The sequence below is a fragment of the Anolis carolinensis genome, unplaced genomic scaffold, assembly GCF_035594765.1.
Source record: "Anolis carolinensis isolate JA03-04 unplaced genomic scaffold, rAnoCar3.1.pri scaffold_14, whole genome shotgun sequence".
NCBI lineage: Eukaryota > Metazoa > Chordata > Lepidosauria > Squamata > Dactyloidae > Anolis > Anolis carolinensis.
Window position 1 is genome coordinate 1923223 of NW_026943825.1, and position 22879 is coordinate 1946101.

General features: G+C 42.1%; 1 protein-coding gene across 5 annotated transcripts in view; it reads left to right on the plus strand.

Moving 5' to 3' along the window:
* arhgef11 (Rho guanine nucleotide exchange factor 11) overlaps nucleotides 1-22879 on the plus strand; it is a 79095-nt gene that overhangs the window by 50039 nt on the left and 6177 nt on the right. For all 5 annotated transcript variants that reach the window (XM_008122034.3, XM_062965118.1, XM_008122036.3 and 2 more), the window contains 15 exons: nucleotides 1859-2038; nucleotides 3384-3431; nucleotides 3535-3722; nucleotides 5856-6002; nucleotides 9486-9565; nucleotides 9668-9793; nucleotides 10741-10858; nucleotides 12159-12337; nucleotides 12450-12525; nucleotides 13181-13348; nucleotides 14328-14415; nucleotides 15040-15147; nucleotides 16876-17006; nucleotides 17212-17457; nucleotides 19463-19861. In XM_008122034.3, coding sequence (XP_008120241.2) covers nucleotides 1859-2038; nucleotides 3384-3431; nucleotides 3535-3722; nucleotides 5856-6002; nucleotides 9486-9565; nucleotides 9668-9793; nucleotides 10741-10858; nucleotides 12159-12337; nucleotides 12450-12525; nucleotides 13181-13348; nucleotides 14328-14415; nucleotides 15040-15147; nucleotides 16876-17006; nucleotides 17212-17457; nucleotides 19463-19861 — 2282 coding nt within the window. The remainder of the gene's footprint in view (nucleotides 1-1858; nucleotides 2039-3383; nucleotides 3432-3534; nucleotides 3723-5855; nucleotides 6003-9485; nucleotides 9566-9667; nucleotides 9794-10740; nucleotides 10859-12158; nucleotides 12338-12449; nucleotides 12526-13180; nucleotides 13349-14327; nucleotides 14416-15039; nucleotides 15148-16875; nucleotides 17007-17211; nucleotides 17458-19462; nucleotides 19862-22879) is intronic.

Below are 22879 nucleotides of genomic sequence, written 5' to 3' on the forward strand. Positions count from 1 at the left end.
CACAACCTCTGAGGATGCCTTCTCCGTAGTGGCCCCCCGGCTCTGGAACTCGCTCCCCAGGGAGATCAGGCAAGCCCCCACCCTGATGGTGTTTCGGAAGAGCCTGAAAACCTGGCTCTTCACACAGGCCTTTGGTTTTATTTATTTCGTGTCAAAAGCATTGCATAACAAATACATTTTAAAAATGATGAAAAAAAATAGAGGAAATCACAAACAACTAAATAGTTTTGGACCAAAAGCGGGCAACAGCAACCGCATTGTCCGTAGCTTTAAGCAACTCCTCCTCCGTACATGAGGCAGGGCATTGTGGGCAAGCAGACATATGCGGAGTTGTTTGTTCTGCTCCACAGTCACACAAGGGGGAGGATTCCTCCAGGTAGGGCCACCTCACCAGGTTGTCTTTAGATCTGCCCACTCCACTTCTGAGTCTGTTCAGGGACTTCCAAGTTGCCCATTCCTGGTTTTCCCCTGGAGGAAAGAAGACCCTCTTGGGGGGCCATCCAGTTGGAAATGCCAGGTTGAGCTGCCCAGAGAGACACCCTTGCTGCTGCTGGAGGACCATCAAGAGGAGGGAGTGGTGGTTCTCATGAAGCCCTTCCTTGACTTGAGTCTGGTGGGAGGAGGCTGAGAGCCATGCAGTGAGTGGCTTTCACAATGTTCGACCTTATTTCTCTCACCATTAGCAGCTACTTCCCGTCGCACGTCAGGAGGGGCAATGCCAGCTAACTTGTAGAGTTTATCAACAGGTGTAGGTTTAAGGCATCCTGTGATGATTCTGCATGTTTCATTCAGTGCTATGTCCACCTGCTTTGCATGGGCAGACTTGTGCCAAACAGGACAGGCAGACTCTGCCGTTGAGAAAGACAAGGCCAGGGCTGAGGTTCTTACTACTTGTGGGTCTGCACCCCATGCGCTGCCAGTCAGTTTCCACAGGATGTTATTGCGTGCAGCTACTTTGTGCTTGGTGTTCGCGCAGTGTTTCCTATATGTGAGTGTTCGATCTAAGGTGACTCCAGGATATTTAGGATGGAAACGGTGTTCGAGCTCTTGGCCTTCCCAAGTAACTTTCAGTTTCCTGTTGGCTTCACGGTTACGTAGGTGAAAGGCACACACTTGTGTCTTGGAAGGGTTGGGCTTCAGGTGGTTCTCTTTGTAGTAGCTGGAGAGATCTTTCAAGGCATTGGTGAGTTGCTTTTCAACTGTTTCAAAATCTTTTGCTTGTGTTGTAAGGCCAAGGTCATCAGCATATATAAAGCTCTTTGTGAGTGGTGGTTGTGGCTGATCGTTCGTGAAGATGTTAAATAAGGTCGGTGCAAGAACGCTGCCTTGGGGTAAACCATTCTTTGGTTAAAGACCGCCCATCCCCATAATTAATTATCTTCCTTATTTATTTATTTACAATATTTATATTCCGCCCTTCTTTCTCACCCCAAAGGGGACTCAGGGCGGATTACATTCAATGCCCATATACACATAGAACCGAAACAGAGACAGACGCAGAGGCAATTTAACCTTCTCCTGTTCCTTGACCTTTTCTGTATCGGTGGCACTTCTCCTGGTCAATCTTGATATTTACTTAGGGTCCTTCCCATCCCAAATTGACCTCCAATTGAATTTGTAGCACTGTATCTGTTATCTTGAGTTTATAACTTATAACAAAGTGCACTTTAGCTAGTCTATTATTACTCAACTTTGCTGTTTTTAATTCCGTGTTTTATTAAGTGTGTTTTTATTTTCATAGGTTAATGTTTAAATTTTATAATTAGTGTATGTTTTGTTTACTCTTCAAGGGAGATCCTCCAGGCTTCCAAACGCTTACCTCTCTTTTCCTCCCATTTACGCCATCATGTGCCTTTAGTTCCAGGTCTGAGGTCAAGCTTGGTCGGTCGGAGAGCTTGAAGGGCCGAGAAGAACTGAAGCGACTCCGGAAGGCAGACAACGTGCCTCGCTCCCGGAGTGACGTGGACATGGACGCGGCAGCAGAAGCCACCCGTCTCCACCAGTCGGCCTCTTCATCTGCCTCCAGCCTCTCTGCTAGGTAAGCCACCCCCCTGAAGCCAAATGGGCCGAGGTGTTAATTGGCTTGGGGGCCAATGCTTATAGCAGTGATGTATTATTATTATTATTATTATTATTATTATTGACACAAAGACACAGGATGACACAGCAAACGAGATATATGTGCTGGATTTTGTATCACAAAATAACAAGTTGAACACTTGTTTAGGGTTGTGTGATGGATGATGATGATGATGATTATTATTATTATTAACAACATTGAGGCTGGGTGGCCATCTGTCAGGGGTGCTTTGCTTGTGCTTTTAGTGCACAAAGGCAGAAGGGGGTTGGACTGGATGGCCCAAGGGGTCTCTTCCAACCCTCTTTAATATTGTTGTTGTTGTTATTCTTGTTATTATTATTCTTATTGTTATTATTATTATTGACACAAAGACACAGTATAACACAGCAAACGAGATATATGTGCTGGATTTTGTATCACAAAATCACAAGTTGAACATTTCCCAAGTGTTTAGGACTGTGCGATGGAGGAGAAGGATGATGGTGGTGATGATTAACAACATTGAGGCTGGGTGGCCATCTGTCAGGGCTGCTTTGCTTGTGCTTTTGGTGCACAAAGGCAGAAGGGGGTTGGACTAGATGGCCCAAGGGGTCTCTTCCAACCCTCATTATTATTATTATTATTATTATTATTATTATTATTATTATTATTATTAACATTGAGGCTTGGTGGCCATCTGTCAGGTGTGCTTTTGGTGCACAAAGGCAGAAGGGGGTTGGACTAGATGGCCAAAGGGGTCTCTTCCAATCCTCTTTATTATTGTTGTTGTTATTGTTGTTATTATTGTTATTATTATTATTGACACAAAGACACAGTATAACACAGCAAACGAGATATATGTGCTGGATTTTGTATCACAAAATCACAAGTTGAACATTTCCCAAGTGTTTAGGACTGTGTGATGGAGAATGATGAAGATGATGATTATGATTATTATTATTAACAACATTGAGGCTTGGTGGCCATCTGTCAGGGGTGCTTTGCTTGTGCTTTTGGTTCACAAAGGCAGAAGGGGGTTGGACTAAATGGTCCAAGGAGTCTCTTCCAACCCACGTTATTATTTTTATTATGATTATTATTAACATTGAGGCTGTATTTGTTCCCGTTTGGGGTTTGTTTACTTCAGAATAAGATAGGAATTTGTTCATAGTATTTTTAAAAACATAGTATTTTTAAAAACCTCCAACGGTCTGGCTCCCTGTTTAAAAAGTTTGGGGACCCCTGGCTTATAGAATGGCTGGCCAAGAGGAGAAGACACGGTTCACCAGTGGTCTGGCTGACCAGCTCACTCTTCTTTCTCCAGGTCCCTGGAGAACCCTACCCCTCCCTACACTCCCAAAATGGGCCGCAGGTGAGATTTGTCTTGTTCCAAAGGGGCGAAGGGCAGTCTTCCACGGCTTGGACGATCCCCTGGCACACCTCCTTCTGGCCTCTCTCCACTTTTGCTCCCGCAGGAGCATCGAGTCCCCCAGCCTGGGATTTGGCACGGACGTCTTCCTTCCCCACTTGCTGGAGGACGAACTGGGCCAACTCTCGGACTTGGAGCCAGAACCGGACTCGCAGAACTGGCAGCACACCTTCGGCCGGGAGATCGCGGCTTCCCTGCCGCAGCGGGAGGTGGACCGCCAGGAGGTCATCAACGGTAAGCAATAATAATAATAATAATAATAATAATAATAATAATAATAATAATAACTTCCGAATCCAGACTAACAAAGTTCTGGAACACAACACACCAGACATCACAGTTGTGGAAAAGAACAAGGTTTGGATCATTGATGTTGCCATCCCAGGTGACAGTCGCATTGACGAAAAACAACGGGAAAAACTCAGCCGCTATCAGGACCTCAAGATTGAACTTCAAAGACTCTGGCAGAAACCAGTGCAGGTGGTCCCGGTGGTGATGGGCATGTTGGGTGCCGTGCCAAAAGATCTCAGCCGGCATTTGGAAACAACAGGCATTGACAAAATTACGATCTGCCAACTGCAAAAGGCCACCCTGCTGGGATCTGCACGCATCATCCGAAAATACATCACACAGTCCTAGACACTTGGGAAGTGTTCGACTTGTGGTTTTGTGAAACGAAATCCAGCATATCTATCTTGTTTGCTGTGTCATACAGCGTCGTCGTGTCAATAATAATGTTTATTTATATCCCGCCTCCATCTCCCCCAAAGGGGACTCGGGGCGGCTGACAGCAAAACCAAACTACAAGCAATGGTAAAATATAAAACATCAAAGGACAAAAACAAAAACCAATTATAAAATATACACAACACAGAATTAAAACGTCAAATTAAAAACAACGAGGTTGCAATAGTGGATAAGCAAGGTGCACATTATGAGTAACCAATTCGTAAATAGATAAAGTGCATTAGAATCATTTAAGGTCACATTAGGTAGGGAGGTAAGAGCAAGGCTTCAGCCACTTCGTGAAGAAGATGCTTTCCTCTGTTCTATGGTGTGCGTGTGTGTCCTTGTTAAACCTGTACAAGGATGGGGTAAGGATTCCAGATTAAATCTCTGCAGGGCAAGAGAGAAGAAAACTCTGGACCTAGGTCCTGATTCCAGTCTTTTGGGGTCAAAAAAGAGAAGAACAAAGGTCTTGGGATCTATGACCCACCCTATAAGAAAACCCAAGGGAAAAGCTCAACCTCCCCAGACCTCTTGGCAGTATCTTAGCTGCTGTGACTGTCTTGGCTTCGGTCTCGGTCCAGGAAGAGAAAGTAAAGAATATGGGACAGAATAGGGTGGCTGGGTTTCCTCCAGAACAGGGGTCCCCAAACTAAGGCCTGTGGGCTGGATGCGGCCCTCCAAGGTCATTGACCTGGCCCCTGTCCTAAACTTTAGACTTAGGGTTGACCTAAGTCTTTGGATGTCTCTTTGCTTACCTGTGGTCTTAGGAGATCGTCTAGATGGACTTTGAAGGTCTCTTTGCTTACGTATGGTCCCATGAGACCGTCTAGATGGTTTTAAGGGTCCCTTTCCTTACCTATGATTTCATGAGATCGTCTAGATGGCCTTTGGGGGCCCCTTTCCTTACCTATGGTCTTATGAAACCATCTAGATGGTCTTTGAGGGTCCTTTTCCTTATCTATGGTTTTCTGATGGCCCGATGAGATCATCTAGATGGTCTTTGGAGGTCTCTTTCCTTACTCATAGGTCTTATGAGATCGTCTAATTGGTCTTTGGAGGTCTCTTTCCTTACCTATGGTCTTATGAAACCATCTAGATGGTCTTTGAAGGTCCTTTTCCTTATCTATGGTCTTCTGATGGCCCGATGACATCATCTAGATGGTCTTTGGAGGTCTCTATGGTCTTATGAGATCGTCTAGATGGTCTTTGGAGATCTCTTTCCTTACCTGTGGTCTTATGAAATTGTCTAGATCAGGGGTCCCCAAAGTAAGGCCCTCCAAGGTCATTAACCTGGCCTCTGTCCAAAACTTTAGACTTATGGTTGACCTAAGTCTGAAATGACTTGAAGGCACGCAACAACAGTCCTAATTTTGGACTATTTCATCATAGTCTGCCCCCCCCCCCCCCCCAACAATCTGAGGGATCGTGAACCGGCCCTCCACTTAAAAAGTTTGATTATTCTGTTAAAACTAATAAAGATAATATAATTTTAATATATAAAATTATATTTATATTATAAAAAGGTTTGAGGACCCCTGCTCCAGAAGATGAGGTTTCCGGTCCATAGCTGCATTCTTTTCGATATGCCCCCCTCCCTGGTGAGTGAACGAGTGTCCCTCTCTGTCCCTCTTTTCCCAGAACTGTTTGTGACGGAGGCTTCCCACCTTCGGATCTTGCGCGTCATGGATGTTGTCTTCTATCAGCGCATGAAGAAGGAGAACCTCATCTCCCGGGAAGAGCTGGGCCTGATTTTTCCAAATCTACCAGAGGTCATTGAGATACACAGTAAGTTTCCTTCCCTGGCTGGAGGCCATGAGTGCATTTTCAAGCATCCTGCCAATGTATTGCAAATGCTTCTAAGTCTCCAAGGGTATTTGCAGCGAAAGTGTTGAGAGTAGTCTTTTGACTGGAATTGGACCTTTGTTTGGTTCCATGAACCACTAAATTCACTATTATAATTGTATATTTATATTACATGCAATATTTATTTATTTAAAGTATTTATATCCCGCCCTTCTTTCTCACCCCGAAGGGGACTCAGGGCGGATCACATTGTACACCAGGGGTCCCCAAACTTTTTAAACAGGGGGCCATGTCACGATCTTTTGGACCGTTGGAGGGCCGGACTATAGTTGGCCACTGAGCAATAATAATTAATAATAATAATAATAACAACAAGAACAATAATAATAAAAAAGAGGGTTGGCAGAGACCCTTTGGGCCATTGAGTCCAATCCCCTTCTGCCTTTGTGCACCGAAAGCACAAGCACAGAACCCCTGACAGATGGCCACCCAGCCTCAATGTTAATAATAATAATAATAATAATAATAATAATAATAATAATAATAATAATAATAAAGAGGGTTAGAAGAGACCCCTTGGGCCATTTAGTCCAACCCCCTTCTGCCTCTGTGCACCAAAAGCATAAGCAAAGCATCCCTGACAGATGGCCACCCGCCTCAATGTTAATAATAATAATAATAATAATAATAATAATAATAATAATAATAATAATAATAATACAGGGTTTTGGAACACAATACTCCTGACCTCACAATCATGTTAAAAAACAAAGTATGGATTGTTGATGTTGCAATCCCAGGTGACAGAAGGATTGAGGAGAAACAACTGGAAAAGCTGACATGATATGAGGATTCAAAGATCGAATTACAAAGACTCTGGCACAAGCCAGTCAAGGTGGTCCCAGTGGTAATCGGCACACTGTGTGCAGTGCCTAAAGACCTTGGCCTGCACTTAACACAATCGGCGCTGACAAAATTACCATCTGCCAGCTACAGAAGGCCACCTTGCTGGGATCTTCACACATTATTTGCCGATACATCACACAGTCCTAGACACTTGGGAAGAGTCCGACATATGATCCAATACAACAGCCAGCAGAGTGTCTGCTGTGGACTCATCTTGTTGTGTTTCAAATAATAATAATAATAATAATAATAATAATAATAATAATAATAATAATAATAATAATAATAATAAGGGTTTTAAGAGAAGAAGAGACCCCTTGGGTCATTTAGCCCAACCCCCTTCTGCCCTTGTGCTGTGCGGGCCAGATAAATGGCTTTGATGGGCCGCATCTGGCCCCCGGGCCTTAGTTTGGGGACCCCTGTTGTACACATATAAGGCAAACATTCAATGCCATATAACATAGAACACAGACAGAGACAGACGCAGAGGCAATTTAAACTTTCTCCAGCTTCCTGGGGGTATGCTTGATTCTGGCCACAGGGGGAGCAGCTGCTTCATCATCCACTGTGACGGCAGCTTCCTCATTCCAACGGCAGCTGGATGATTTTTATGGTGTCGTAAATTAGCCTCCCCACATATAAGTGGTACCTAAATTTCCTACTTGATAGATGCAATTATCTTTCGGGTTGCTTAGGTCAGCAACGAGCAGGGGCTAATAAATACTAGTACTAATAATATTGCAATATAGTCGTATAATATAATATATTGTATGTATATATACTTTTAAACCGCCCTGAGTCCCCTTCAGAGTAAGAAGGGCGGGATATAAATGTCACAAATAAATAAATAATAAATAAATGCCCTTTAGGAGCTCTCTGGGGTATTTTTTTTTTTGCCTTTCTTTGCCTCACCAATTTAGACCTGGGGAGGGCTTTTGTTTTCTTTTTTGAAAATACTTTTTAACTGACAACAATTTTTCATATAATCTATACACATAATAAAAGGGAAAATATGTATGTGTGTATATAGCTGGGGTGTCCACTTCCACAGAGAAGCTCCTATCTCCACAAATAGCTCTAGCGCTCACTACTCAGCAGACACCAATGGCCCTCCTGCCATTGTTTAGGGGTTTGCTTTTACCTTTCTCAGGTGGGTCAGGTTTGTGATTATAATATTGCAAGTTATAGTGATAGACACCAACAATAATAATAATACATCACACAGTCCTAGACACTTGGGAAGTGTCTGACGTGTGATCCAATACAACAGCCAGCAGAGTGTCTGCTGTGGACTCATCTTGTTGTGTTTCTAATAATAATAATAATAATAATAATAATAATAATAATAATAATAATACATCACACAGTCCTAGACACTTGGGAAATGTTTGACTTGTGATTTTGTGATATGAAATCCAGCATGTCTATCTTGTTTGCTGAGTCATGCAATAAAATAATAATAATAATAATAATAATACATCACACAGTCCTAGACACTTGGGAAATGTTTGACTTGTGATTTTGTGATATGAAATCCAGCATGTCTGTCTTGTTTGCTGTGTCACACAATAAAATAATATTAATAATAATAATACATCACACAGTCCTAGACACTTGGGAAGTGTCCGACGTGTGATCCAGTACAACAGCCAGCAGAATGTCTGCTGTGGACTCATCTTGTTGTGTTAATAATAATAATGATAATAATAATAATAATAATAATAATAATAATAATAATAATAATAATAATACATCACACAGTCCTAGACACTTGGGAAGTGTTTGACTTGTGATTTTGTGATATGAAATCCAGCATGTCTACCTTGTATGCTGAGTCATACAATAAAATAATAATAATAATAATAATAATAATAATAATAATAATAATAATATCACACAGTCCTAGACACTTGGGAAATGTTTGACTTGTGATTTTGTGATATGAAATCCAGCATGTCTGTCTTGTTTGCTGTGTCATACAATAAAATAATATTAATAATAATAATACATCACACAGTCCTAGACACTTGGGAAGTGTCCGACGTGTGATCCAGTACAACAGCCAGCAGAATGTCTGCTGTGGACTCATCTTGTTGTGTTTATAATAATAATAATAATAATAATAATAATAATAATAATAATAATAATAATACATCACACAGTCCTAGACACTTGGGAAGTGTCCAACGTGTGATCCAGTACAAGAGCCAGCAGAGTGTCTGCTGTGGGCTCATCTTGTGTTTCTAATAATAATAATATTATTATTAATAATAATAATACATCACACAGTCCTAGACATTTGGGAAGCGTCCGACGTGTGATCCAATATTACAGCCAGCAGAGTGTCTGCTGTGGACTCATCTTGTTGTGTTTCTAATAATAATAATAATAATAACAACAACTTTATTCTTGTATCCCGCCACCATCTCCCTGAAGGGACTCGGGGCGGCTTACAACAGGGACATGCCCAGCATAACAACATAACATCATAAAATAATATTTAAGGAGAAACCGCAGATGACAAAATGCAACTTGCTCCTGTTTACCTCCTTCCATCAGATTCTCTATCAGAAGCCATGAAGAAGCTCCGAGAGGACGGTCCAGTTGTCAAAGAAATTGGGGACCTAATGCTCTCTCGGGTAACCCTCTTGGGGAGCTCCTGGGGCAGGGGCTGGAGTGCTTTAGCTGACTTCCGAAGGAGACCAAGATTGACTCAGGTGCTCTCTCTCCTCTTTTTCCAGTTTGACGGAGTTGCCCGTGAGGAGATCCAGCAAGTGGCAGCTGACTTCTGCGCTTACCAGTCGGCTGCCCTTGAGCTGATCAAGACCAAGAAGCGGAAGGAGACACGCTTCCAGCTCTTCATGCAGGTAGGCTTCACTTTGGCCTCGAAGAGTGGTCAGAGGCTTGGGAGCATGGACTCCTCCTTACCTGGTAACCCTGCCAACCAAGGTTTCTTTACTTCTTATGTGGTCCCCACCCAAGGTGGCTTCTTTAATGTGTCCTTCCATGAGGCTTGTAGTTCTGTGTCCCCACTGCCTCAATCTCCCCACTTTCATGTTTTTATTCAATCCATGTTTTATTGATTGTTATTGGTATGTTTTTATTGATTTGTTTGATATTGGATTGTTATGATATTGGCCAATGATCCCTGTCCTCTTGACCTTGATTGGTTGTAATGGTTATTTATTGTCTATTTTAATTGTATGGTTGTATTTTTTAATATTCTAAAGTTTTGACTATGTAATGTATCTTGTTTTTTATTGGAAACCACCCTGAGTCCCCTCAGGGAGATAGGGCGGTATATAAATAAAGTTTTATTATATTTTATTATTATTGTTGTTGTTTTACTTGATGTGTTTTATTATGTCTGTTATGCTTGTGCTTGGCCCCATGTAAGCTGCCCCGAGTCCCTTCGGGGAGATGGTGGCGGGGTATAGTAATAATAATAATAATAATAATAATAATAATAATAATAATAATACAGTAGAGTCTCACTTATCCAAGCTAAACTATTATCATTGTATATAAATATTACATGCAATATTACGAATAATATTGCAATGTAGTCGTATAATATAATATATTGTATGTATATTTGTAAACCGCCCTGAGTCCCCTTCAGGGTGAGAAGGGCGGGATATAAATGTAGCAAATAAATAAATAAATAAATAATAACAAAAAATTGATAATAATGTCAGGATGCATTGGTCTCACAACCTCCTAGATGCCTGGACCTCTCGCTTCTCTCTTTGAGTTCCTTTGTACATCACCAATGGCCTCTTTCTTCCTTTCTCTCTCCTTCTATCTTTTCTAGGAAGCAGAGAGCAATCCACAATGCCGGCGCCTTCAGCTGAAAGACCTCATCATCTCAGAGATGCAGCGCCTGACCAAGTATCCCCTGCTGCTGGAGAACATCATCAAGTACACTCATGGTACAGTATTTCTTTGACTGTAAGATGGCCTCTAATTTCAGTATAACCACCACCAAGAAAAATACCGTTTTTCACCGCATAATACTCACAGGTGTGACTATTATGCGGAAAACCCTGCCTTTGATTCTCTGGTTTTTGTTTGTTTTTAAATATAGTAGAGTCTCACTTATCCAAGCTAAACAGGCCGGCAGAACCTTGGATAAGCGAATATCTTGGATAATAAGGAGGGATTAAGGAAAAGCCTATTCAACATCAAATTAGGTTGTGATTTTACAAATTAAGCACCAAAACATCATGTTATGCAACAAATTGGACAGAAAAAGTAGCTCAATACGCAGTAATGTTATGTTGTAATTACTGTATTTACGAATATTAGGCCATAGGTAAGGAAAGGGGCCCCCAAAGGCCATCTAGACAGTCTCATAGGACCACAGGTAAGGAAAGTGACCTCCAAAAGCCATCTAGATGGTCTCATAATGCCGTAGCTAAGCAAAGAGATCTTCAAAGACCTTCAAAGACCATCTAGATCAGGGGTCCCCAAACTTTTAAAACAGGGGGCCAGTTCACGATCCTTCAGACCGTTGGAGGGCCAGACTATAGTTGGCCACCAAGCAATAATAATAATAATAATAATAATAATAATAATAATAATAATAACAACAACAACAACAACAACAACAACAACAACAACAACAACAACAATATCAAAGAGGGTTGGAAGAGACCCTTTGGGCCATTGAGTCCAATCCGCTTCTGCCTCTGTGCACCAAAAGCACAAGCAAAGCACCCCTGACAGATGGCCACCCAGCCTCAATGTTGTTAATAATAATACTAATACTACTACTACTACTAATAATAATAATAAAAAGAGGGTTGGAAGAGACCCCTTGGGCCATTTAGTCCAACCCCCTTCTGCCTCTGTGCACCAAAAGCACAAGCAAAGGACCCCTGACAGATGGCCACCCAGCCTCAATGTTAATAATAATAATAATAATAATAATAATAATAATAATAATAATAATAATGGTTGTAAGAGAAGAAGAGACCCCTTGGGTCATTTAGTCCAACCCGCTTCTGCCCTTGTGCCGTGGGGGCCGGATAAATAGCTTCGATGGGCCGCATCCGGCCCCCGGGCCTTAGTTTGGGGACCCCTGATCTAGATCATCTCATAAGGCCATAGGTAAGCAAAGAGACCTCCAAAGAGTGTCTAGATGATCTCATGAGGCCATAGCTAAAGCAAAGAGACTTCCAAAGACCAGGTAGACTTAGGTCAACCCTTAGGCTTTGCCTCCTTACTTAGGAGAGACATCGGAACACCAGAAGCTGTGCCGGGCCAGGGACCAGTGCCGGGAGATCCTCCGGTATGTGAACGAGGCGGTGAAGCGGGCAGAGAACCAACACCGTCTGGAGGCCTACCAGAAGCGCCTAGATGCCACCTCTCTGGAGAGGACTAGCAACCCCCTGGCAGCTGAGTTCAAGGTGGGGGTCTACATCTCTCCGCCGTTTCCTTTGCCCTCAAGCTGGGCCTCTTTTGCCCTGACTTTCTGTTTTCCTCTCTTGAAAATGTTGCGTTTTTTTGGCTCCCGACTAGAATCTTGACCTCCGAAGCCGGTGCATGATCCATGAGGGACTCCTGAGTTGGCGCATCAGCAAAGACAAGACTGTGGGTCTGTAACTGAGTCTCAGGGGAACCCGGGGTTTCGGTGGGAGGTGGATGGATGCTCCCTGTCTTTATTGGTGTCTGTATTTCTGGTCGGCTGACAAAGAACAGATGCTAGCCATAAAACAGGCCAGCCATAAAACTTCAATTACCCTCTGGTATGTGGGAGCCCCTATATAAGTGGGCCAAAGAGAAGGTTCTGGTATTCGGTACAATAAAAATCTGTTGGAATCTACCAGTGTGTCTTGGTGCTTTTTTCAATGGAAGACTGTCCCACAGCACAGCTGGGAGAAGAGGATCTGACAATTTGTACCGAATACCAGAACCTTCTCTTTGGCCCACTTATATAGGGGCTCCCACATACCAGAGGGTAATTGAAGTTTTAATAAAGTGAGCTGCTAGAAAAGAGGCAGATTAAAATACAGCTAATATCAAGCAATTTAGCTCAGTTGTTTGAACCTCAAGCTGTGCAGTGATGTTTATGACTACAAAAGAATAGCTGTATGTCTATAATCAGGACGCTTCAAAATTTGAGTTTTCAGTTGTCAACCCAGTCGCAACGCTTCTGAGCAGGAGGATGTGTTCCTGCTAAACTTCCAGTTCAAGCCTAAGGATGCTTAGTTGGTGCTTTTCCTCTCTCTTTTGTGCTTTCCGCCTGGCAGATCTCCACGTGCTGCTCCTGGAAGACCTTCTGGTCCTCCTCCAGCGACAGGATGAGAAGCTGGTCCTGAAGTGCCACAGCAAGATGGCCCTGGGCTCCTCGGACATCAAGCAGACCTTCAGCCCTGTGCTCAAGCTCAACTCGGTCCTCATCCGCTCCGTGGCAACAGGTAAACAGCCTCTGCACCTGGCTCTGTGCCCTGATATTTCTACCTCTGTCTCTTATAATAATAATAATAATAAAAATAATAATAATCCAGCATATCTATCTTGTTTGCTGTGTCATAATATAATAATAATAATAATAATAATAATAATAATAATAATAATAATAATACAGTAGAGTCTCACTTATCCAACACTCACTTATCCAACGTTCTGGATTATCCAACACATTTTTGTAGTCAATGTTTTCAATACATCGTGATATTTTGGTGCTAAATTAATAAATACAGTAATTACTAAATAGCATTACTGGGTATTGAACTACTTTTTCTGTCAAATTTTTTGTATCACATGATGTTTTGGTGCTTAATTTGTAAAATCATAACCTAATTTGATGTTTAATAGGCTTTTCCTTAATCTATCCTTATTATCCAACATATTCGCTTATCCAACATTCTACTGGCCCGTTTACGTTGGATAAGTGAGACTCTACTGTAATAATAATAATTTATTACCCGCCTCTCCCTTCAGTTTAAGGTGGAGTCCACCATTCTTAAAAGAATAAGATAAAACACTATTAAAACACATAGAAGATACACAGAGTTAAAATCTACTGATGGAATGCAGATTAAATTTCACAAAACAATAAGCTGTTAACTTACTTTATCTAATTATTCAAATTTCTGCGGACGAAGCCAAGGATGCCATCCTGATTCTAAACCGTCATCAGTAATGGACTGGATGAGGACTAACCAACTGAAATTAAATCCTGGTCACCCGTAAAGCAGATCAGCATACAGCAGAATCTTGCTTATCCAACCTTCGCTCATCCAGCGTTCTGTATTATCCAACGCAGTCTGTCTCCTGTCCGGATCCATGGCCAACATGCGCAACAACACAAGTGCAGCCACGCTCCCAAACAGGTGGCAGACTTGTTGTAAAGCATGATGTTTGGGTGCTTAATTTGTAAAAATCTCCACTTAGATAAGCGAGCGCTTTTCATCATCTGCACATCCGAACTGGGACCTCAGATCTACGAGCTGGCTGCCTCGACGTCATCGGAGAAGAACACGTAAGGTTTCAACTTCTCAAATGGGTGAGAGAGGAAGAGGGCCAGACCATGTCTAGGCCAGAGGTATCAAACTCATTCTCATGGAGGGCCTTCAAAGGGCCATCGAATCCATGGATGGAGAATCTGTGGATAAAGAGAGCCAACTACAATTGTTTTATGGACGGTGCTCTTTAATTTTTGCCTAGTTTGGGGGCCCAGATGTCATAATAACTCCGTGTTGTCAAAGGCTTTCATGGCCAGAATCACTGGGTTGCTGTCTGGCCATGTTCCAGAAGCATTCTCTTCTGACGTTTCACCCACATCTATGTCAGGCATCCTCAGAGGTTGTGAGTTCTATTGGAAACTTGGCAAGTGAGGTTTATATATCAGTAGAATGAAGTCCAGGGTGGGAGAACGAACTCTTGCCTGTTGGAAGCAAGTGTAAATGTTGACCACCTTGATTAGCACTGAATAGCAGCTTCAAAGCCTGGCTGCTTCCTGCCTGGGGGAGTACTTTGTTTGTTTGTTTTTTCTGTGCCAGGAGCGACTTGAGAAACGGGAGAAGGATCTTGGGAGAGGGGAGTGGGTGGGCTGTGGGATTCCCTGCTGCGCACTTTTTCAGGGAGTCTGTCCTTTGCTCGGCAGGTGGATGGGACTCTTGGACGAGGCGGTGAAGAATGCCACTCGGAACGCCACTCTGCCCCCCAAGCGCCACTCGCAAGAGGTGCCTCTGCCCCCGGCAGCCCCTTCCAGGTGAGGAAGAGGAAGAGGAAGGACACCTGGGTCCCAACCTGGGTGAAGAAGTTGGTGGGAGAGGGACTCATGTGCAGATGGTGGCTCGGGGAGATGCCTTAAGCCTAGCTAATAATAATAATGATAACAACAACACTGTATTTGTATTCCGCCCTATCTCTCCAAGGGGGCTCAGGACGGATTCCAGCCTATGCAGAACACAAGGCAAACATTCAATGCCTTGAAACAATGAAACACAGATATACAGATAAAGGGAAAGTCTTTCCCTTCATCTCTGCCTTTGGGGTTGGTGCTCATCTCCATTTCAAAGCCAAAAGGCTTGCGTTGTCCCTAGACACCTCCAAGGTCATGTGGCCATAGGCATGACTGCACGGAGCGCCATTTACCTTCCCGCTGAGGCGGTACCTATTCATCTACTCACATTTGCATGTTTTGCATGTGAGCGCTTGCCCATGGATTCGAACTGCCAACCTTCCAGTCAGCAAGTTCAGCAGCTCAACGGTTTAACCTGTTGCCTCACCATGGATATGGCTTATCCACTTGAATGTACATGTTCTGACTTACAAACAAATTCAACTTACATAACCTGTCTTGTTTGTAACATGCGGATTGTCTGTATAATAATATATAACATAACGTAATAATAATAATAATAATAATAATAATAATAACTGTCAACTGCAAAAGGCCACCCTACTGGGATCTGCATGCATCATCCGAAAATACATCACACAGTCCTAGACACTTGGAAATTGTTCGACTTGTGATTTAGTGATACGAAATCCAGCATATCTATCTTGTTTGCTGTGTCATAATAATAATAATAATAATAATAATAATAATACATCACACAGTCCTAGACACTTGGGAAGTGTTTGACTTGTGATTTTGTGATACGAAATCCAGCATGTCTATCTTGTTTGCTGTGTCATAATAAAATAATAATAATAATAATAATAATAATAATAATAATAATAATAATAATAATACATCACACAGTCCTAGACACTTGGGAAGTGTTCGACTTGTGATTTTGTGATACGAAATCCAGCATGTCTATCTTGTTTGCTGTGTCATAATAAAATAATAATAATAATAATAATAATAATAATAATAATAATAATAATAATACATCACACAGTCCTAGACACTTGGGAAGTGTTTGACTTGTGATTTTGTGATACGAAATCCAGCATGTCTATCTTGTTTGCTGTGTCATAATAAAATAATAATAATAATAATCCAAAAATACATCACACAGTCCTAGACACTTGGGAAGTGTTTGACTTGTGATTTTGTGATACGAAATCCAGCATGTCTATCTTGTTTGCTGTGTCATAATAAAATAATAATAATAATAATCCAAAAATACATCACACAGTCCTAGACACTTGGGAAGTGTTTGACTTGTGATTTTGTGATACGAAATCCAGCATATCTATCTTTGCTGTGTCATACAATAATAATAATATATTTCTTACCCACCTCTTCACGACTTGAATCCCAGTGCTGTTGAAGTTCATATTAAACTTATGATCAACACTAACTGCAAGGTTCTTTTCACCTGTTGTGCTGCTGAGCCAATAGTCACCATCCTATACCTGTGTATTTGGTTCTTTTGGCCCATATGTAGAATTTCTCCTTTGTCCCTGTTGAATTCCTTTTTGATGATTACAGCCTAGTTTTCTCGTCCTTCTGTTGCTACCCTCTTTGCTTTCTCGTCCTCAGTCTGGTGCTCCAGGATGCGGACATGACCCAGGATAGCTGCGCCTCGAGCCAAGATGCCGAGGAGGAGCAGGAGGAAGTGGAGGAGCAGGAGGAGGAGGAGCAGGAGGAGGAAGAAGAAGCAGGAGGTTCAGGTGGATGATCCGCGGGAAGAGTGGGCTCCAAGAGCTGGGAATATTGTCCAAGTTGGCCAAGGGGTAGTGGTAAAATGGGTTTAGTACAGGGGGGAGGAGAAGAAGGGAAGACTCCAGCACCAGCTCCTTTCCTAAAATTCCTCAGTTGGAAATGGGGTGTTTGATGGGCATTCTAAGACCCTCCTCTTGCCAATCACGCCCACAGATGAGACGCCGACAGACACCTTTCTTGAAGAAACGCATCCTGTCCCAACAGAGGTGAGAGACCATGAGAAGGAAGAGGAGAAGGAGGAAGAGGAAAGCCAGCTGCCGGCTGTTTCGCCGCTTTTGCCCACGGCAGTGGAAGGGCTTCCGTTGGAGGACGGGATGGAGCCTAGCAGACCCTCGCAGCCCCCTCCCCAAACACAGCCTGCCTTTTCGGAGAGTCTGGCCGAATCGGCCATGGAGGATGGTGAGGCTCCCACAGGCTCTCTTCCGCTGACGTTTTCCCAGAGTTTTGTCCCCTATTCCTGCTGCTTCTGCTTCTTTTCTGTGTCCTTGCATGGGTCTCGACTTCTGGCTGCATGGGGGGCATGTCTCTGTGGGTTGCTGCTGAGGGTCTCCTTCTGATGGAGGGGTTTCAAGGGCAGCAGCGGATTTTGCAACTGATTATTTCCTTGGATGGAGCGGTGAGTGGAAATGACAGGATTGTCAAACACTTTCACGGCTAGAATCACTGGGGTGTTATGTAATTCCTGGGCTGTATGGCCATGTACCAGCAGCATTTTCTCCTGACGTTTCACCTGCATCTGTGGCCGCCATCTTCAGAGGATCTTTGGAAGATGCCAGCCACAGATCCAGGCAAAACGTCAGGTGAAAATGCTGCTAGAACACAACTATACAGCCAGGGAACCACACAACACCCTAGTGACAGAGTATTTATTTACAGTAGAGTCTCACTTATCCAACATAAACGGGCTGGCAGAATGTTGGATAAGCGAATATCTTGGATAATAAGGAAGGATTAAGGATAAGCCTATTAAACATCAAATTAAGTTATGATTTTACAAATGAAGCACCAAAACATCATGTTAGACAACAAATTTGGCAGAAAAAGTAGTTCAATACGCAGTAATGCTATGTAGTAATTACTCTATTTATGAATGTAGCACCAAAATATCACGATATATTGAAAACATTGACTACAAAAATGTGTTGGATAATCCAGAATGTTGGATAAGCGAGTGTTGGATAAGTGAGACTACTGTATTTATTATTTCTTTATTTACAGTATTTATATTCCACCTTTCTCACCCCGAAGGGGACTCAGGGCAGATCACATTGCACACTTCTAAGGCAAACATTCAATGCCATAACATAGAACAGAGACAGAGACAGACCCAGGCACGGGCTGGCCTCGAACTCATGACCTCTTTGTCAGAGTGATTTGTTGCAGCTGGCTGCTAACCAGCTTGTGCCACAGCCACAGCCTGTATTGCATTTATGTGGCGAGTTAAAGGTCTCAGAAATATTACAAATGAACTAGGTATTTTTAATTACAAGAATGTGAGTCAAATACTGAAAGAGTTAAATGAATGCAATGACTTAGCAAAAGTTGCCGTTCAATATAAGCAGGTGTGCCTGTAGCTTAGAAAGCCTCAGTGTGTGAGAGAGGCCTCAGTGTGAGGGAGGCCTCGGTATGAGAAGGCCTTGTGTGTGAAGCTCCAGTGTGAAGGCTGCTGTGTGTAAAGCTACTCTTTGAAGCATTTTGAGAGGAGGCTCTGTGAGAGCAAAGCTGTTTATCTGCATGAGAAAGAAGCCCAGCGTGGAAGCAAATAAGGAAGCATAAAGAACTTTATTTGTGTTATGGAGACCTTGTTCTTGTAAATAGTACAACCATATTATTATTATTATTATTATTATTATTATTATTATTATTATTATTTTATTATGACACAGCAAACAAGATAGATATGCTGGATTTCGTTTCACAAAATCAAAAGTGAACACTTCTCAAGTGTCTAGGACTGTGTGATGTATTTTTCGGATGATGCGTGCAGATCCCAGCAGGGTGGCCTTTTGCAGTTGGCAAATTATTATTATTATTATTATTATTATTATTATTATTATTATTATTATTATTATCGTGTCAGGAGCAACCTGAGTTGCTTCTCACTCCAGAAGCAACTCCGGTTGCTCCTGACACGAAAAAAAAAAAATTATTTTACTGCAAAGATAAGATTCCATTGGAAGAGATAATATTGGTCTGTGTGTTTTTGTTCTTTTTATCACTTTTGGTTATTGGTGCTGGGTCATGCTGCTACTAATAAGTTACTCTGCTGTACATTTTATAGGGGGGGGGGTCTTTTGTGAATAATAAGGGGATTGTTGCTTTAGGTGGGCTTGGCCCATTCTTTGCCCTCCTTTTCATTGCTCTTCTCTTTGTCCTTTTCATCCTCCTCCGCTTCCTCTTGCAGTGGAAACCCTTCGCCACCTGCTCCTGCGGAGCTTCCTTCCCTGCCGGGACCCCGATGAGGACGTGACCCCCACGCCGTCTGTCGCCGGCACCCATCCGCACTGGGACTCGGTGCTGGCCAGCCAGGACTCAGGGAGCCAGGAAGAGCCAACGGAGCCCGTAGAGAGCCGCAGTCCCACGGAGTGTGTGGGGCACTTGCTGGTGGAATCGGAGGGCCTCCGGACTGGGCTTGAGGCAGGAGCCCCACAGACTGCAGGCTTGGAGGAGGAGGAGGAGGAGGAGGTGGGGAAGGGCCTGGAAAAGGAGGATTGTGTGGGCCAGAGTGAGCTGGAAACGATCCTCGCCCCAGCACCCGCTGCGGAGACCGAGGAGCATGGTGGCTACACAGTGGTGCGGAAAGGTAAGACTGCCGCTCCTCCTAACCAGGCCGTTGAGACCTTTACAGAGATACTGTATAGACTCGAGTATAAGCCTAGTTTTTCAGCCCTTTTTTAAGACTGAAAAAGCCCCCCTCGACTTATACTCAAGTGAGGGTCCTGGTTGGCTTATATTTGGGTCAGCTTATATTCGGGAATTATTGTTTTTCTCTATTATTATTGGTATTATTACATTTATTATTTTTCTCTATTATTGTTGCTACTACCCTGTTTCCCCTAAAATAAGACATCCCCAGAAAATAAGACCTAGTAGAGGTTTTGCTAAATTGCTAAATATAAGGCCTCCCCCGAAAGTAAGACCTAGCAAAGTTTGTGTTAGGAAGCATGCCCGCCAAACAGAACACAAGAGCATGCAGGATCGGTAAATGTACATACCATAGATGTACATAACATGGAAATATTGGTAGTAACAAGAAGTTCTTGATAGGATTTACAGTTTGTCTGGTTATGCTGGTTTGTGATGACAACTACTGTACAGTATATAGTAAATGTTCATTTTTTGTTCAATAATAAATGTGAATTCTTCTTCATGGAAAAATAAGACATCCCCTGAAAATAAGACCTAGTGCATCTTTGGGAGCAAAAATTAATATAAGACACTGTCTTATTTTCGGGGAAACACGGTATTACATTTATTTTACTCTATTTTATTATTATTAATACATTTATTATTTCACTCTGATCTTATTATTATTATTATTATTATTATTATTATTATTATTATTATTGTATTTATTATTTTACTCTATTTATTATTACATAATAATATAACATATTATTATTATTGCATTTATTATTTTACTCTATTTATTATTACATGGAGCCCCTGTGGCAAAGTGCTTTAAAGCACTGAGCTGCTGAACTTGCAGACCGAAAGGTCCCAGGTTCAAATCCCGGGAGCAGAATGAGCACCCGCTGTTAGCCAAAGCTTCTACCAACCTAACAGTTCGAAAACATGCAGATGAAAGTAGATGAATAGGTACTGCTCTGGCGGGAAGGTAACGGCGCTTCATGCAGTCATGCCAGCCACATGACCGTGGAGGTGTCTACGGACAATGCCGGTTCTTCGGCTTAGAAATGGAGATGAGCACCAACCCCCAGAGTCAGACATGACTGGACTTAACGTCAGGTGAAACCTTTACCTTTTTAACCTATACTTGAGAATATATGGTACATTTATTATTTATTATTATTGGTATTGTTACATTTATTATTTTTCTCTATTACATTTATTTTACTCTATTTTTATTATTAATAATAATAATACATTTATTATTTCACTCTGATCTTATTATTATTATTGCATTTATTATTTTACTCTATTTATTATTACATGTATTATTTTCCTGTATTTATTATTAATATTATCACATGTATTATTTTACTCTATTATTATTATTAAAAGGATACATAAGGGCATTTACATTGAAGAAGATGAGAAGAATGATTTAATCAAAGCTGGACAGTCTTATTTATTTATTTATTTATTTCCAACATTTATATCCCGCCCTTCTCACCCGAAGGGACTCAGGGCGGCGTACAAAACTTATCTTAAATTTGAGCTCTATGTAAATATTCAAGAACATTTAACCTACTGATGCCTCAATTAATGTACTTTTATTGGTATCTATTTTTATTTCTGAAATTTACCACCCTCGGCTTATACTGGAGTCAATGTTTTCCCAGTTTTTTTGTGGTAAAATTAGGTGCCTCGGCTTATATTCGGGTCGGCTTATACTCGAGTATATATGGTATATGTCCTCTGAGTGATGGAAGCAGTTGTGGTTCCCCCTCAGATTGGATTTCATTCATAGCCTGTATTTTCTCCAACTCTGAGAGTCAAGGCAGCTTAGAAATGTGAACTGCAATGAAGCTAAAAATCATACAGAAGGAACTGCATCTCCCTCTCTTAACCTGCCTGTGTCTTGAGTTCTTTTGGCTGCAAACTAACATGCTTCTCAATGGCCCTTCTGAAGTTACAAGTGAGGCAAAATGAGACTGTCAGGAAGGGAAAAGAAAGTCCGGGGGGGTTGGTTTTATTATTTATTTATTTATGTGCCACCAGGGCCCCCATTATATTATTAGCATAGTAAAATACTGGCAATAAATTACTATATTGTACTATATCCCAGGAGCCCCGGTGGCGAAGTGCGTTAAAGCCCTGAGCTGCTGAACTTGCAGACTGAAAGTTCAAAAACATGCAAATGTGAGTAGATCAATAGGTACCGCTCCTATTGGCGGGAAGGTAACAGCGCTCCATGCAGTCATGCTGGCCACATGACCTTGGAGGTGTCTACGGACAACGCCGGCTCTTTGGCCTAGAAATGGAAATGAGCACCAACCCCCCAGAGTGTGGGTAGAGCAATAGGTACGGCTCTGGTGGGAAGGTAACGGCGCTCCATGCAGTCATGCTGGCCACATGACCTTGGAGGTGTCTACGCACAACGCCGGCTCTTCGGCTTAGAAATGGAGATGAGCACCAACCCCCAGAGTGTGAGTAGAGCAATAGGTACGGCTCTGGCGGGAAGGTAACGGCGCTCCATGCAGTCATGCCGGCCACATGACCTTGGAGGTGTCTACGCACAACGCCGGCTCTTCGGCTTAGAAATGGAGATGAGCACCAACCCCCAGAGTCAGACACGACTGGACGAAACCTTTACCTTTACCTGACTATATCAATATATTGTAATATTATTAGTAATATTGCATGTAAAGTATAATATATAATTAATATTTTATAGTGTATTATTAGTATATCGTATTACAATATTATGAATATTATATGTATATACAATATGTTATAATCTATATATATAAAAGAGTAATGGAATCATGGCACCAGACAAAACAACAAAACTACAGGCCCCCCAACCTTGAAATTTGACAACAAAACCCATCATCCACGGCTCTAGGTTGATACAACAAAAATAAAATAAAAGAAAAATAAAGTCCCAATTAGAGAGAGAGGAATAATTGCTTTT